General features: G+C 45.0%; 1 protein-coding gene across 5 annotated transcripts in view; it reads right to left on the reverse strand.

The window, feature by feature from the left end:
• The window catches only part of KIF13A (kinesin family member 13A), a 180,549-nt gene that overhangs the window by 72,119 nt on the left and 91,873 nt on the right, over window positions 1-16,557 (reverse strand). For all 5 annotated transcript variants that reach the window (XM_066579407.1, XM_066579405.1, XM_066579406.1 and 2 more), the window contains exon 14: window positions 14,561-14,691. In XM_066579407.1, the coding sequence (XP_066435504.1) occupies window positions 14,561-14,691 (131 nt within the window). The remainder of the gene's footprint in view (window positions 1-14,560; window positions 14,692-16,557) is intronic.

Here is a 16,557-nt window from a genome sequence, read left to right on the forward strand (position 1 = left end):
GAGACGGGGACGCCAGCAACGGAGCAGGTAAGTGAATAACTTCTGTATGGCTCATATTTAATGCACAATGTATATTACAAAGTGCATTAATATGGCCATACAGAAGTATATAACCCCACTTGCTTTCACGGGACAACCCCTTTAAGGCCCATTTAGACACAAAGATTATCGCTCACAATTCACTCAAAAACAGTCTTTTGAGCGATAACCGGTGTCTAAATGTGCCTATCATTTAGTTTTCTGCTAAACTACGTTTTTCAGTTCTGCTTGAAATCGACTGTTCAGCAGAACAGCTGAAAAGCAGGACCTCATGCTGTGTTCTGCCTGGGGAGAGCTGATTACAGCTGATAACATTTTATCAGCTATTCTCAGCTATCAGCCAGCCAGCAGAACAGCTGATAAGCAGTACCGCACGCTGTGTCTGCTGTCCATTGTGCCGAACTCTTCACGGGGAGCTAGAGATTACATTGTTTTCTCTTAGCAGCCCATGGCTGAACAATGAAGCCAATTACACAGCTCAGACCTCCTGCTGAGTTCTGCAACAGCTCCCAGAATCTCATTTGCATGCAAATGATGCTGATAAAGTACTAACAGCAATTAGTGCCTATTAGTACTTTATGCAAAATGATCAATTTTCTTTCAGTCTTTTAAAAGATTATCTGTGATGGGCCTTTAGACTTATTCAATAAGCAAATCTGCCTGTGGAATTCCTGATGTAAATTCTGAGCGGAAAAACTGCAGAATTCACGTCAAGAAGTGACATGTCCGTCCGTTTTTTCCGTGTTCAAAAAAAATGCACACCCTATAGACTAGGGCACGGATTTCCACTGAATTGAATGGAATGTGGATTTACCACAAAGTATGCGTGAATTCCTGATCCTTAGGCCTTAGTCAGACGGGCGTTTTTTCGCTCGATTTGCGGATCGCATGACGGATGCGCATCCGCAAATGGCGTGACCGGTGCCCGAAAATCTGCTCCTAGCCGCGTTTCATTAGAAACGGGCCGGAGCTGTCCAGCGCATTGCATTCAATGGAGCCGGCAATACAGCTGGCTCCATTGAAAGCAATGCGCTGCGGGCGAGTGTGGGATGAATTGTCGGGAAGGGCTTAAATATATAAGCCCTTCCCTTCAATTCATCCAGAAAAGTGTTAAAATAAAAAATATATATATATACACTCACCTGCTCCCGGCAGCCAGAGTTCCGCGCGGCCGGCCTGCAGTGGGTGTGAAGGGGGTGTGAGTCAGACCTGCCCACTGATTGGCTCAGCGCTGAGCCAATCAGAGGCAGGCCTGACTCACACCCCCTTCACACCCAGTGCAGGCCGGCCGCGCGGAACTCTGGCTGCCGGGAGCAGGTGAGTATATATATATTTTTTATTTTAACACTTTTCTGGATGAATTGCAGGGAAGGGCTTATATATTTAAACCCTTCCCGACAATTCATCCCGCGCACGCCGGCAGCTCATTGCTTTCAATGGAGCCGGCTATATTGCCGGCTCCATTGAATTCAATGGGCAAACATCGTTCTTCTCTGCCACAGCTGTTACAGCTGTGGCAGAGAAGAATGATTTGTCTTCTATATGTTCTCAATGGGGTCGGCTGAGCGCATATAGAGAAGAGAACAGGAATCGCAGATCGCAGATAGGTGCGATCTGTGATTTCTGTTCTATAATTTATCGGACGAGCGATTAAAAAGCGCTCATGTGTCCGATACCATTGCAAAGCAATGGTTTAAAAAAAAAATCGCCGGACGCATGCGCAAATCGCGCGGAAAAAATACCCGTCTGACTAAGGCCTTAGGGAGATTAGCTCCATATATAAAGGCACCCAACAGAGCACTGTATGGCTGTATGTACAGTACTCTATACACCCAAAAAATGACCAATACCTTGTATTTACCGCTATTTTTGCAGTAAGCAGTCTGGCTTTAAAATGGTAAGAGACCCAGGGATGTCAGTACTAAAGTGCTTTCCTTTCGAAGTGCAGGTCAGCTCACTGGACTTAATCCTACGGGGCGCCATTAATAGCCTATAGGCTTCTGGGATTTTTCACCTTTTGCAGGAGGCCCAATAGTGTTCCAACCAAATTAGAGGTAGATCCATAGCCCTAAGGCAGCTTCACAAGGATATCACCCTGCAAACAAGCCCCTTATCTCCTCTTCCTGAATTCCTTTCGATAGATAATGGATGCTCTCTTGACATTAAATGTGTTGGGTTTGTAGTTGTTGGTTAAGCAAGTGCAGAGTTGACAAAATTCCACGCTAAAGGCCCTTTTACACAGAACGATTATAGTTAAAAATAAATCGTTCAAACGAGCGAAAGTGAAGATAATCGTTCAGTCCAAACGCAGCCAATGACCGAACAATAAATCACGCACTTTTCGTTTGTCGTTCATTTTGTGCAGGACTAAAAATCATCATGTCTGGCTGGTTCACTTGTCATTCGGTTTAAATACCAATTGTTCAGTCACTTATACAGCGAATGTTAACGACTAAACGATTTCTCAGTGTTAACGATCCAACGATGTATCTGCTGTATAATCAGGCTGCAAGAATGAACTCTGACATCGGTCGCTCATTCAAACAATAATCATTTGGTGTAAATGGGCCGCTGTGACCCCTTTACATGAGACGAGTATCGTTCAAAGCATCAAGCCAAAATGAACAACCTTCGGTGTAAACATGGCCAATGATTGAACGATAAAGGATAATTTGTCTGCTTATGCCCCTTATACACAAGCGTATAACGTCACCACTAACTTATTCACATTCGTTTGGGCTCATGCAGCCTGTTTAGACAGACAGATCATTGTTGGGAATCGTTCACTTCTCGTTCAGCGCTTCACATTCCTGTGGGAGCCGCTGAGCAGAAAGTATTTACGGTCAAAAGTTTTTATTTGGATAGATTATACAGTGTACAAAGAGAGGATCTACAAGCGATGCAGACTTAACCGTAACATTATTATAACTTACACCCACTACAGGTATACATCCCCCAGTCCCCGCAAATATAAAACCAACTCCATCCATCTTATCCACTACAATATAATAAAACTAACCAAAGAAAGCAAGAGTAAAATATAAAAAGGAAAAGTGAGAAAACAAACAAACAAAAAAAAACAAGAGAGGGAGAGAAAATAAAAGAAAAAAGGAAAGAAAGGAAGGAAAACAAAAAAGTCACAACTTTTTGACCAGGGGAGGGAAGGGCAGAGAAGGAGGGGGAGGATTTGGAGAGGGTCCAAGATGAATCTCTATAACACGTATGTAAAACTGTATACACATGCTCTCTGTTGTCACAAAATACTGGCCTGGTGAGATAGATACCACGTAATGATAACGGGAAACACCAACCTCGACTGCTCCCCCGCAGACAGCATCAAATACCCCAAGTATTAGAGAAGAGGGAGGGCGAGGAGCCCATGCCCCATTCACCCCGAAGACACCCATTCCCTAGATCTAGCGGTTGTCCTAAAATCTAGCCAACGCGGCCAAACTGCATAAAAACCTGTTATGGCCATGTCCTCCTCAGCCCTCATCTCCTCATATCGGGCCAGCGTATTAACTGCTTCCATCCAATGTACCCTGGAGGGGCACAAGTCAGAACGCCAAAATCTCGGGATTACCTGTCGGACCGCCTGGATAAAAGAAAAAATCGTAACAAGCCTTTCTTTACGCTTGCAATGGACCCCGGGAACATGGACAGCATAGCCATCTCGCAGGTAAGGACCACAGACAGACCGCATATATCATTGTATAGCTCCACTATGTCTGCCCACAGGAGGGCACTCCCACCACATATGGAGCATACTTCCCCTGCCACTGGAACAACGCCAGCACGTGGGGGCGGCCTGAGGGAACATCTTGTGTATCCGCTCCGGGGTCCTGTACCAACGTGCCAGGATCTTGAAATTAAGTTAGCAGAAAGTATTCAAAGGTAAAAATAAGTGAAAGAGACAACAATCCTTTTTTGCAAGCTGAAACTGAACGACGAACAAAAAGTGCACGATGTCTCGCATTCAGTCGGAACGATTATTGTGCACTTTCGGTTGTTATAATGATTTGTTGAACAACAATCAGTACGTCTAAGTGTAGCTTTATGGTTCAGCCTTCATTTTACGCGTAAAATTGTTTGTCATTTGCTAGATGTTTAATGTAAAAGGCAATTGTGTAGTCGTTCGCAGACCACTGCCAGACGGACTGACCAAGCGGTGACAAAAAAAGTTAAATGATTATTTGCTCGTGTAAAAGGACATCGATTGAAAGCAAACAACATAATCATTGTGCGCTCTTCAAACGATTACTATAAAAAGGACCCTTAGGCCTCATGTCCACGGGGAAAATCAGGCCTGCTGCGGATTCTGCATGGAGAATCCGCAGCGGGTCCCTCCTGCCCCGCGGACACGAGCGCTGAAAAGAAGAATAAATAAGAATAAATTTACCCGCAGAGGACCGGGCAGGTGTTCTCTTCTTCACGGCCGGATCTTCTTTCTTCGGCCGGCGGCTGTACTCGGCATGCCGGCAGCGTGCCGGGCACATCCGCTGGGCCGAAGCAAGAAGATCCGGCCGTGAAGCAGAGAAGACCTGCCCGGTCTGCTGCGGGTAAGTTATTCTTATTTTAGGTCTCCCGCGGATCCGGACGGCTTCCATAGGCTTCAATAGAAGCCTGCGGGAGACCCGCACGAAAATGGAGCATGTCACGTTTTTCTTCATGCTCCTTTTTTTTTTTTATTCACTTTTATAGACCATTCGTGGGTATTTATCTACCCGCGGGTGGTCAATGCATCCCTATGGGATGCAGATTCGCATGCGGGTGATCCGCTGCGGATTTAAAATCCTATTTTGCCCGTGGACATGAGGCCTTACTCCTCTTAGAGGATGCTCTCTTCCCTTTTCAGCATTATAGAACGGTCAACATTAGGTATCGCGCTGAATAATCACTAAGCATCCAGAGTCTGGGAAGGTAACAGTGACAAGTAGATAAATTGGTTAGCTTTTATAATCAGCCAAAAGAAATGTTAGAGACATCCACAGAGCTTTGCACTTCCTCCTCCTATTCATTCCTGTCATGTGTGTCACTCCTTCCATCTGCCACCCAACTCCTCCTCTAGGGTTCTCTTACAGTCAATAACCCTGCTGTCTGGCTCACACCCTGGCTGGCACAGTTCGATTCCGAGCCCTAGGCTATTGTGTTGGCTCACATGTCAGACATGCTATTGCAAGACATGACTGTGAAGCGCTGAGCGGGGAATGACAGCCCGCTGCCCTTTTGTTCAAGGGAAACTCTTAGCCGGTTTGTTGAAGTTTTACAATGCCCAACATTCCACGGGAATAAAAGAACATCTGAAATTAGATACAACAAGTACAGGTTGGCGCTAAACCCAGAGACGGGCTTTGACACCAAATTCTATTAAAAACTGCTATTTTTACCATAAGAAAATCAGCATTTAGGTAACGGTTTTTCTTTTTTCTCTATGTCTGTATCCTTCGAAAATGAATTCTATATAAATGATTCAGATGGAGAAATCCTTTTTTTTTTGTCCGTGATCCAAGACTGGTCATGATGCAACCTAATGAAGCTGGTATCAAATATCTCCTTCCTCCTTCATTTCTGTGTTAGGAAAGGGAAATTGAAATCCTCTCTGGCTTCCACAAAAGGTAACCCTCACTGATTAAGGACCCAGGGCATCGGTGCTGCATGTGCAAATTATAATTGGAGATCTGCACCTGCTCAAGTTTACATTGTGCAACATTATGTATCACATTTCTGGAGAATACACTCCCTTCGTGCTTAAGGTGTGTGTGTGTGTCAGGAAAGGTATCATCTCTCCTAAAAGAGAGCACCTAGGAGGTGAGTAAGGAGACTTATAAGGCCATGCATGCTCCCCTGGGAAATATGCAAATAAGGAAGATGGAACAATACCTCTGCAGCGCCACCTACTGGATGGCAGCATTCTGGAAAATGAATGTCGGACTCTTTATACGGGTCTTTCTAACAATGACTGGGAATTGAAAACCAAAAGCCATAAGATATACATTTACAGCTGTTTGAGGGTGATTGCCCCTTATTAGTGTGCAGTAAGTTTTTGGCTAGTGAGACGTGGAAGAGTATCATCTCTCCTTAAGGAGAGCACCCAGGAGGTGGTGATGTAAAGGCATTGTTCCATCTTCCTTAATTGAATATTTCCCAGAGGAGCAAGGATGGCCTTATAAGTCTCCTCACTCACCTTCTAGGTGTTCTGCTTAGGGCTTATTCACACAAGCGTATATCAGCCGCCGTTTTCACAGCCGGCCAATATACGCTACCATCTGATGTGTTGGATTCCAATGCATCAGATCACACAGATGTGTTCCCACTGCGTAAAAGCGCCCAGCCGGCCAAATAGCTCTGGGCAGGAAAGATAGTCCTGGAACTATCTTTCTGCACGGAATACGTTAGCCGCTGCATGGACTCCTATGGGAGCCAATGAAAGTGGCTGGAGAAGAGAGGTGGGAGGGAGTTTAGCAGCGTGACTGCTAAACTCCCTCCCCCTTCTCTTCTCCCCTCTGGCTGGTTGCAATGGAAGGGGGTGGGATGAAGGCAGAGCTAAGCTCCACCCCTCCCACTGCTGGCTGGGGACAAGGGGTGTGGGGGGCAGGATCTTAGCTCTGCCCCTCCCCCTCCCATTGCAAACACCCGGAGGGGAGGAGTTGAGCCAGCGAGGGGGAGGGAAGGGGGAGACAGCTTAGCAGAGCTAAACTGTCTCTCCCCACCCATCAGCATTGCGGACTCAGCGTATTTGCGCCGGGCCTGTGCCATCCGAACGGGTGCACAAACGTTATATTTGTGCACCCGTTTGTATGTTTTTACGGTGCCAGTGGGCACAAGTAAAAAGGCCTACGGCTGTGTGAAAGGGGCCTTAAGGAGTGATCACACCCTTCCCGACCAATTTCATAGGCCTCTCACTAGCCAAGCCAGAAACCTACTACGCACTGATGAGAGGCAAGAACCCATAAACAGCTGTCTGTGTGGATGGATTCTGGCTTTTGGTTTTCAATTTTCAGTCATTGTTAGAAAGACTTGTATAAAGAATGACATTGATTTGCAGGAATGCTCCCTTTCAATAGGAGGTGCTGCAGAGCTATTTTTCCATCTTCCTTATTTGCATATGTTGTGTGTCGCATGGGTGTTTTTGCGCAGAAAAATTTTACATGCGCAATACGCAGAAAATAGAACCCACTGATTTGAATGGGTTTGTGCACAAGTGCGTATTTTGCGTGCACAATTGGGTCGCACAAATAAAAAAAAATTTGCAGCATGCTCTATTTTCCTCTGTATTTGCACAGCAAAAGGACACATCTTGAACTCATTACACTAATTGGCCATTTCTTCAGGGGCTGGGTGCAGCGCACCTTTTTTTTGCAGATGCACATGTGCACGATTTGCGCATGCAAAAAGTGCAATAGTTGCGCACACAAACATGCATAGCCCATTCCACAAGTGAGATAATTTCAACTTCAAAGGGAAAGGGTTAACTGTAAAGTAATCCTTTTTATAATTGTAGATGGGGGACTGGAATGACAGAATGGTGGTTTTATCTGGACAGACATGTTTGCCACATTTCTCTAGTTGCACTGCAGGACACTGCTGATATACCACTGTGTAAGGCTGGGTTCACACGGGATGGAATTGCCACGGAATTTCCGTGCGGAATCCCCGAACGGCTCCTAATCCTGGGATTAGACAGCAAAGTGGATGAGATTTTGCAAAATCTTGTCCACAGACTGCGGCCAAGCCGCGCGGCAATGGACATGCGGCGCTGAAAACCAAGAAGCAACATGGCAATTTTTTTTTTTTATTTCCGCAGCGGCCTCTCTTCTCTCTATGAGGAGAGATGGCTACAGCAGAAATGCAGGAAGTGAAACCTCTTCAAAACTCATGGCTGCGACCGCGAGTTTTGAAGCTGCACTTATCCGGGGGAAATCTCGCGTTTTTTCGTTGCGGTCATTCAGCGAAATTTCCGCGGGATTTCCATCCCGTGTGACCCCAGCCTAAGGGCCATGGATTAATTATCAGTCGAAAAAAATCGTTCACATGAGCGAAAAACAAAGGTCAGTGTGAACGCAACTAATGATAGGACGCCGAATGATAAATTATTTAGTTTGTCATTTATTTTATGCAGGTATAAAAACAATCGTTGACTCGTTGGCTTATCACTCAGTTTAAATACAGCGAATGCGAACTGAACGATTTCTAGTGTGAACGAGCCAACGATGTATCTGCCGGTATAAACAGGCTGCAGAGCGAATTCTGACATCAGTCGCACGATATATCGTTTGGTGTAAACAGACTTCGAGTAGGCAAATATTTGGGACAGTTATATGACAAATATGACCACTATCATAGCTTCCTCAGGTATGGTCACCCACCTTTAACCCTTTCCAATCCACTGTCTGACGTCTTCCAACATTCTGACTGAAGCCTGTACAGCTCTGATGTCAGAAGATGTCCGGCAGGGTATTATTACTGTATATTACTAGCGGCTCTGTTGTCAGAGGCCTCTCCAGCATGTCCGCTACCACAGTACTGGCTCTAGCCAGCAGATGGCACCATTGTATAATGGCAGAAAGAGAAAGCCACATAGGAAACCCTGAATCCAAAATTAAAATTGGATTGCAAAGGGTTAACAGTTCACCCATATTGACCCATTTAGTAATTTTATCTAATGTATCCAAATCCTTTCCTGGGTGGTCGCAATGGTGTATGCCACGTATTCATATCATGTCAAGCATTGTAGACCCCATACACCTAGAACATTCTCCTATCAAAAAGTTGGTGGTGTGCATCAACACTTCCAGTTATGGAAACCGCACAGGGGACAAGCTCTCCTACGGGAGTCCTTACATCTTTACAAATGTATTACATTTGAAATAGTGAGGTTTTAGCTTATTCCGTAACTTTTAAAAATAAACTTCTGGGAGACATGAAATGTAGCAAGTTTTCTTAATATTTAAACTTTTCCCATAAGTCCATATATCATGACGCTATAGTGCTTATTTTAGTAGCTACCCTGAGTGCCCTTATAAATAGACTAAGCAAAGTGCCCCCATAAATAATGCCAACAAACTGCTCACATAAACAATACTGCAAGCAGAGAGCCAATCACAGGCAATCCAATGAATGTCCGGCCAGCTCCCTCAACCACTAGGGGGGGGGGTCAATGCATAAATAATTATTCAGCTCCCATAGTCAGTGTCACCCAAGTCAACTGGACCAACATAAATACATATGCAACTAGCTGCACTCAGCAACAGCTGCAAGCAGTAGTTTGTATGAGATTCACCTGCTCTACCCCATTTCTGAAGTGCAGACAAGTATGGGTTTGAAGGGCATTGGAACTAAACTATAGCTCAACTGCTGCGAAGCAAATGGTCTGGTGCAAATAAGGAAGATGGAGCAATACCTCTGCAGTGCCACCTATTGGACGGCAGCATTCCTGCAAATCAATGCAGGTTTTTCAAGTCTGTAAAACAATGATTGGGAATAGGAGAGAGGATGCCATCTTGGGGAGAGACAACGCCATCCCCCGACCCACTCACCCCCTCGGTATCTCCACACACTTTTTGGGTGCTTTCCTTAAGGAGAGACGACACCCTTCCTGACCCACAAACTCTGTAGTGTAACATAGCTCCTTCCGGGACAAAGAACTCAAGAGGATGTCAGGAGCATAACTGAATAAGGAAGATGGAACACCACCTCTGCAGCACCACCTATTGGAAGGCAGCATTCCTGGAAATAGTCTTCCAATAGGTGGCGCTGCAGAGGTGTTGTTCCATCTTCCCTATTTGCATATTTCCCAGAGGAGCATACATGGCCGTATAAAAGCCTCCTCACACACCTTCTTGAGCATAACTGATTGACACAGGAACAAACTATACTACACCATGATTGTGCAAAATGAGTTTCAGCTATGCTGTAATATCATGAAAGGCTGTAGATGTATACGTCCGGTCAGCAAATAATTGTATCATCCAAAGTATTCACCAACAAACAACTATTTGGCCTTATTGGTCATCTACATCAGAATTGATGGCAGCCATGATCATAGAGCTAAATCAAGCTGCCCGGCACATAGTGAAGAACAGAAGTGTGAAGAACAATCACTCATCCGGCCAGTAGGGTTGCATCTAACAGTCCCCAAAGGACGTTTGTCCACTCAATTATCAACATGTACAATTACACCGTCATCTCAGGCAGCGGCTTCACACAGACTCAGACGGATGACTTACACTGCAGCTTCTTAATAAGCACTGTATAATAACCCCAGCTAGCGAACGCCTGGAGCGCAGGAGGTCCCAGTCCATTAGGCAGCTGACGCCTATTATTAATGGAGCGGTCTGGGGAATTAACACTACAGCGGATGGTTTTAACATCAGAGAGGGATTTTGAAAGGGGACATTCCCCACCTACTTCCTGCAACTCCCTTAAGGTGCTTTTATACCCAATGATGCCAGATTTCACTGTTTATACGGGCAGATAAATCATTCACTCGCAAATCGTTCACATTCAGTCTTATCAGTGAAAGAACGATTGGTATTTAAACCAAATGATTAGTGAACTATGTTAATAGTGAAAGTATTAGTAAACTTTTTTTTTAGTCCCTGGGGCCTCAGTCACACCGGCGTTTTTTAGTGCGATTTGCGGATCGCATAACGGATGCGCATCCGCAAATCGCGTGATCGGGGCCGACGATTCGCTGAAAAATCGGCACCTAGCAGCGTTTTCAGCGAAACGGCCCAGCGCTGCCCGCTATCCTCTGCCACAGCTGTGGCAGAGGAGAACTGTTACCATGCGGCGGCTGCCGGGGACGCGGGTGGTTGGTCGGCGCGGTGCGCGCGCTCGTGGGTCCGGGCGGCGGCGTGTGCTTGGGCGTCTGTGAGTGCAGCTCTATGCACGAGTCCCTCTTATGAGATTCTGCTAGGAGGCGTCGCCTCCCCCTCTCCGCCCCTGGGCGGAGGCTTCTGTTTATAAGGCTGGCAGTGAGGTCCATTCACTGCCAGTTATTGGTTTCTGTTCAGTGTGCTAACTTCCTGCCTCTGTCAGTCTCCTCTGTTCAGCTTGTGTGCTTTATCTGCCAGGTTATCCATCTGCCTCGGTCTGCTCTATTTTCTGTTGGTTTTTTTCACCTGCCCTTCCTGTCGGTATCCTACCCTGTTCCATCTTGGTACGCCAGCGTCCCTCCTCAGTCCCTAGCGAGTGTAGGGACCGCCGCCCAGTTGCCCGCTTGGGGTTAGCCAGGAATGGAGGCAAGTAGGCAGGGACAGGGGTTGCGGGTAAGTTCTAGGGCAACCCAGGCTGGCGTATCATCGGGTAGGATACCGTAACAAGAACGATGTTCGCCCATTGAATTCAATGGAGCCGGTAATACAGCTGGCTCCATTGAAAGCAATGTGCTGCCGGCAAGCGCTGGATGAATTTTCGAGGAAGGGCTTAAAATATAAGCCTTTCCCTGAAAACCATCCTGAAAATTGAATGACAGCCGAGAGCTGCCTCTGATTGGTCCCTGCGCTCAGCCAATCATGAATTCATGAATGGGTGAGTGAGAGCTGCCTCTGACTGGTGAGGGCTGTGACCAATTAGAGGCAGCTTATTCAGCAGGTGGGGATTTTAAATCCCCGCCTGCTGAATACTACAGAGAGCAGTTCAAGAGAACTGCCAGCCAGCCGCGGCTGAATTCCGGCTGCAGGAAAAAGGTGAGTATATATATATATTTTTTTTTTACACATTTTCAGGATGGTTTTCAGGGAAGGGCTTATATTTTAAGCCCTTTCCCGAAAATTCATCCAGCGCTTGCCGGAAGCCCATTGCTTTCAATGGAGCCGGCTGTATTGCCGGCTCCATTGAATTCAATGGGCGAACATCGTTCTTCTCTGCCACAGCTGTTACAGAGGAGAACGATCTTTAGTATATGTTCTCAATGGGGTTGGCGCTGCTGCCGCCAGCCCCATTGAGCGCATATATAAAACACAATGATTTGCAGAACGCATATAGGCGCGTTCTGCGAATCGTTGTGTCCTATAATTTATCGCACATCCGCATAATAAAAAACGGACATGTGCCTGCTCCCATTGGGATGCATTGGGTCTATAGATCTGCAAATCGGACCAAAAACCACTCGTGTGACCGAGCCCTGAATAAGCAGTCTTCTGTTTGCTTATACAATATACTGCAATATTTCAGTCTTGCAGTATATTGTATTTTTGCATGAATGCATGGCATCTCTGGCAGCCTTCACAAGGCCCCACGCTGCCATGACACCCAAACAGCACCCCAAACTTCTGCCAGACCATTTAAATGCTGCTGTCAGAAGTGACACCAGCATCTAAATGGTTGCCAGCCACAATGGGAGTTCCCTCTGATCACGGCTATGTGCACATTCTGAATTCACATGACAAATGTATGGCGTTTCTGTTTGCGGTACTGAGTATTTACACCTACACTGATGGTTTTTTTTCATGTTATATGCTTCTATATGTAAAAAAAGAGAGACCAATATATGTTTTTTTTATAATCTTTGAACTACTTATAGCTCCATGGTTTATTTACCAATTTTATCATAAATAGAAAGAGCCGGCCTACTCAGTAATTTCAGAGGCAGTGCATTACCAGAGATCAGCAGAAAGTAGAAAAAAGATTGACAATCTGAAGAAGAAACCATAGAAGATGATGGGGGAGAGGCAATTCTATTAAATAGTTTATTTTCAAGCGTATTCATGAAAACGAAATGGCACACAAGATGCAGGAGGATTAAACCGCCCCCCGCTAAATATTGCGTATCTAACACAGAAGGAAGTGCAGAGCTGGTTAAAGAGGATTAAAATTGATAAATCGCTGGGCCCACATGGAATACACCCAAGGGTTCTAAGGGTTATAAATATAAGGGAAGACAGGGGGTGTACCACTGGATTGGTGCATTGCAAATGTGGTTCCAATATACGAAAAAGGGTCCAAAAGACAGCCTGGTAACTACAGGCTGGTAAGTCTCACTTCAATATTGCAAACATATTTGAGGGGTTTATGAGAGATGCCATCTTAGAATACCTCAAGGAAAACAGTATAACCCCTCATCAGCATGGGTTCACGAGGGGTCAATCATGTCAGACCAATTTGATCAGCTTCTACAACAAAGTAAGTTCTAGGCGGGACCTGGGAGAGTCTATTGATCTTGTATATCTGGATTTCTCTAAAGCATTTGACACCGTGCCACATAATAGGTTGATATATAAAATGAGGCAGCTCGGACTGGGCGAAAACGTGTGTATCTGGGTAAAGAACTGGCTCAGAGACAAAAAGCAGAGGGTGGTAATAAATGGTTTGTACTCTAATTGGGCCACCCATTGCTAGTGGGGTACCACAGGCTTCAGTATTTGGCCCCATTCTGTTCAATATATTTATCAATGGTACCCTGGGGGTACTAGTGGACTGTAGATTTAACTGGAGCAGTCAATGCCAGTCATCTGCTGCAAAAGCAAATAAAGTCTTGGGGTGCATTAAAAAAGGTATAGGGGCGAGGGGCGAGAACATTATTCTTCCACTATATAAGGCACTTGTCAGGTCTCACATGGAATACTGTGTACAGTTCTGGACACCAGTGCTCAGGAAAGATGTTGCAGTGCTTGAGGGGGTTCAAAGAAAGGCAACTAAATTAATAAACAGAATGGGAGGACTGGAATACCCAGAGAGGCTATCAAAATTGGGATTATTTACCCTGGAAAAAAGACGGCTAAGGGGCGATCGAATAACTATGTATAAATACATTAGGGGACAACACACGGATCTCTCCCATGATCTGTTTATACCCAGGACCGCGATGGTAACAAGAGGGCATCCTCTATGTCTAGAAGAAAGCAGGTTTCATCACCAACACAGAAGGGGGTTCTTTATTGTAAGAGCAGTGAGACTGTGGAACCCTCTACCTGAGGACATGGTGATGGCAAAATCCATAGGAGTTTAAGAGGGGACTAGAGGTCTTCCTAGAGCGCTACGATATTACAGAATATAGACATTAGGTGACCAGCAGGGTTGATGATCTCACATGTTGATCCAGGGATTACTCTGGCTGCTATTATGGAGTCAGGAAGGAATTTTTTTCCTCCGAATGAGCTAAATGGCTGTTTGTTAGTTTTTTTTTGCCTTCCTCTGGACTAAGAAGGGTGGAGGTTGAAACAGGCTGAACCAGATGGACATTGTCTTTATTCAGCCCAACATACTATGTTACTATATAATCTGCAGTTAGGGATTTATTTTGTATGGAGTTCCAATATGGGTCCCATAAAGGTGCATGAGGCCTCTATTGTACCTCCATATCCCTGCGATTTAATATAGGCATACAGGAAGTTTGATCTGTCAGAAAACAGGAAAAAATGGTTGCGTGGTTCATCGGAAGAAATGCTGACTAGGAAAATAATTTTTGACAATAAGGGGGTTAGATTAAAGTAAGTCTATACATATTGACTTTGCTAGTGTTTCTATCCTTCCATAGTTGAGGCTCAGGATTCGACATGATGTCCTTTGAATAACTTACCTTGCATTTTCTTTTGGTGTAAGAGAAATTTCCCCATCGGAGGCCATATCTATCACACAATGCTCAGCCTGAATCCCAATACCAAAGAGCTGTATATCCTGAGATGTGTCAGCACCCACACGGTTGAAGTCCTGTAAAAAGTCAGAATAGAAAATTTATACAACTGTAACACTTGAAGCAATTGGGTCAAGTTGAGCCTGCAGTCGAACTTGTGGCCAATATGCTATAGAAAAGAAGGAGGAGCTGAGCAGATTACTTTTGTGGGAAAAGATTGAATATAACTTGTAATTTAGTGATCTAAATTTCTGCTAATTCTGGATTTAGGAGTCCAGTGGGCGGTCCTACAGAGCGATCGACAGCCTTCCTTGTCTGAATGTGTATACAGAAATAAGATTTAATCAGTGATAAGATCATTGACTGGACCAGAATGAGTAGAGGTTTATATCAATAACCTACAAGTTATCCAGAATCTTTCCCCAAAAACTATCAATCTGCTCAGCTCCTCCTGCTCTCCAAGATGATGTCTGCAGCTTAGACTGCATTTCAGTTTGACAGGTTCCCATTAACCATGCATTGAAGTTATTGCATCAGACAGCTAACGGCATCAAAGACTTGGCCCTCTCTTTGGTATACTCACTTCTCACTGGCCAGACATTTAGGGTCTCCAATTTGCACACCACATCCTCACCTCATCCTCTCTCAGTTGGTGTCACACAAGGTTCTGTCATAGAACCCCCTACCTCTTTGGTCTAGGACAGCTCATAGAATCCCATGGCTTTCAGTACCACCTTCATGCTGATGACACCCAAATCTACAGTACTTCTCTCCACTCTCCAGAATCCAAACTTTTCTATCAGCCATATCCCCCTTCTTTGCTTCTTGCTTTCTAAAACTCAACAAGGTAAAACTGAACTCATAGTAATGTAGTTGGTTAGGCTGAAAAAGACATATGTCCATCTAGTTCAGCCTATTGCACCATCCAGAGGAAGGAAAAAACCCCAATGAGGTAAAAGTCAATTTTCTTGGCATCAACTTTTCCGTTATTAAAAAGGGCAAAGTGGAATGGGACTTCTGAACAGAATCTCATTCATGTCCTTCGTAAAATTGTCAGGTTAGACTTTTTGAAGAAAAATAAATTTAATACGGGGTAGCACTGTATGCAAATAAGGTATCTGGAGTCATTGGGGTGTTATCACAGCAGTACAGAGTCCGAGTCATGACTTGTAACCACACCCATCACTGTGTGATTTACATTCCCCATTGCAGTCTGACATCAGTGTTAGCCGCTGAAATCCCATGAAGTGAGCCAAGTTTATACAACTCGCCATCATCAGCTTTCTGCACATGCCTAGTGCGGACGTCAGATGGCAAGGGTGGATGTTGATCACACAGTGAAGGGTGCAATTACAGGCCTCGACTTGGTGAGAAGCTGGGAAACCACTTGGCAATTCCAGGTACCTTGATTGTATACAATCCAGCGTATGGACAACGCTCTGGTTTCCAGTGGGTAAAGTTGTAGCTCATTAAATCTTAATGAGAAAGAGGTCACGACACTCACATAAATCACTTTTCAATTCCTGCATCAAGAAGAACGAACAAAGGGCAAGTTTCAGCCAATCACTCGGGCCTTTTTCAACTGCTTACGGGTGCTTCCTAAATTTAGTTTTTTTCCAAAAAGAAAGTAGTTTAAAGATGCGCCAGGTGTATTTCAGTTCGTTATACCAATAGGTAAATGAGTGTTAACTCACCTGGTGTCAAGCGAGGAAAACCTTTAGTAAGGTACCTCGCTGACACAGACGATCTAGGTAGACATGCAGAAAATCTTAAATCCAGAATCCGTTGTTTCACTGAGAGCGGCAGGATAAATAGCAAGCACACCGAGGTCCGGGGCTTGATCAGTCAAGGTGCACAAAATAAAAACGTATACACCCGCGCTCAAAAAAGTTACCTGACAATTTTACCAATGGGCATGGTTGGAATGGTATTGTTCACTAGTT

This window comes from Eleutherodactylus coqui, chromosome 9, assembly GCF_035609145.1.
Source record: "Eleutherodactylus coqui strain aEleCoq1 chromosome 9, aEleCoq1.hap1, whole genome shotgun sequence".
NCBI classification, from domain to species: Eukaryota; Metazoa; Chordata; class Amphibia; order Anura; family Eleutherodactylidae; genus Eleutherodactylus; species Eleutherodactylus coqui.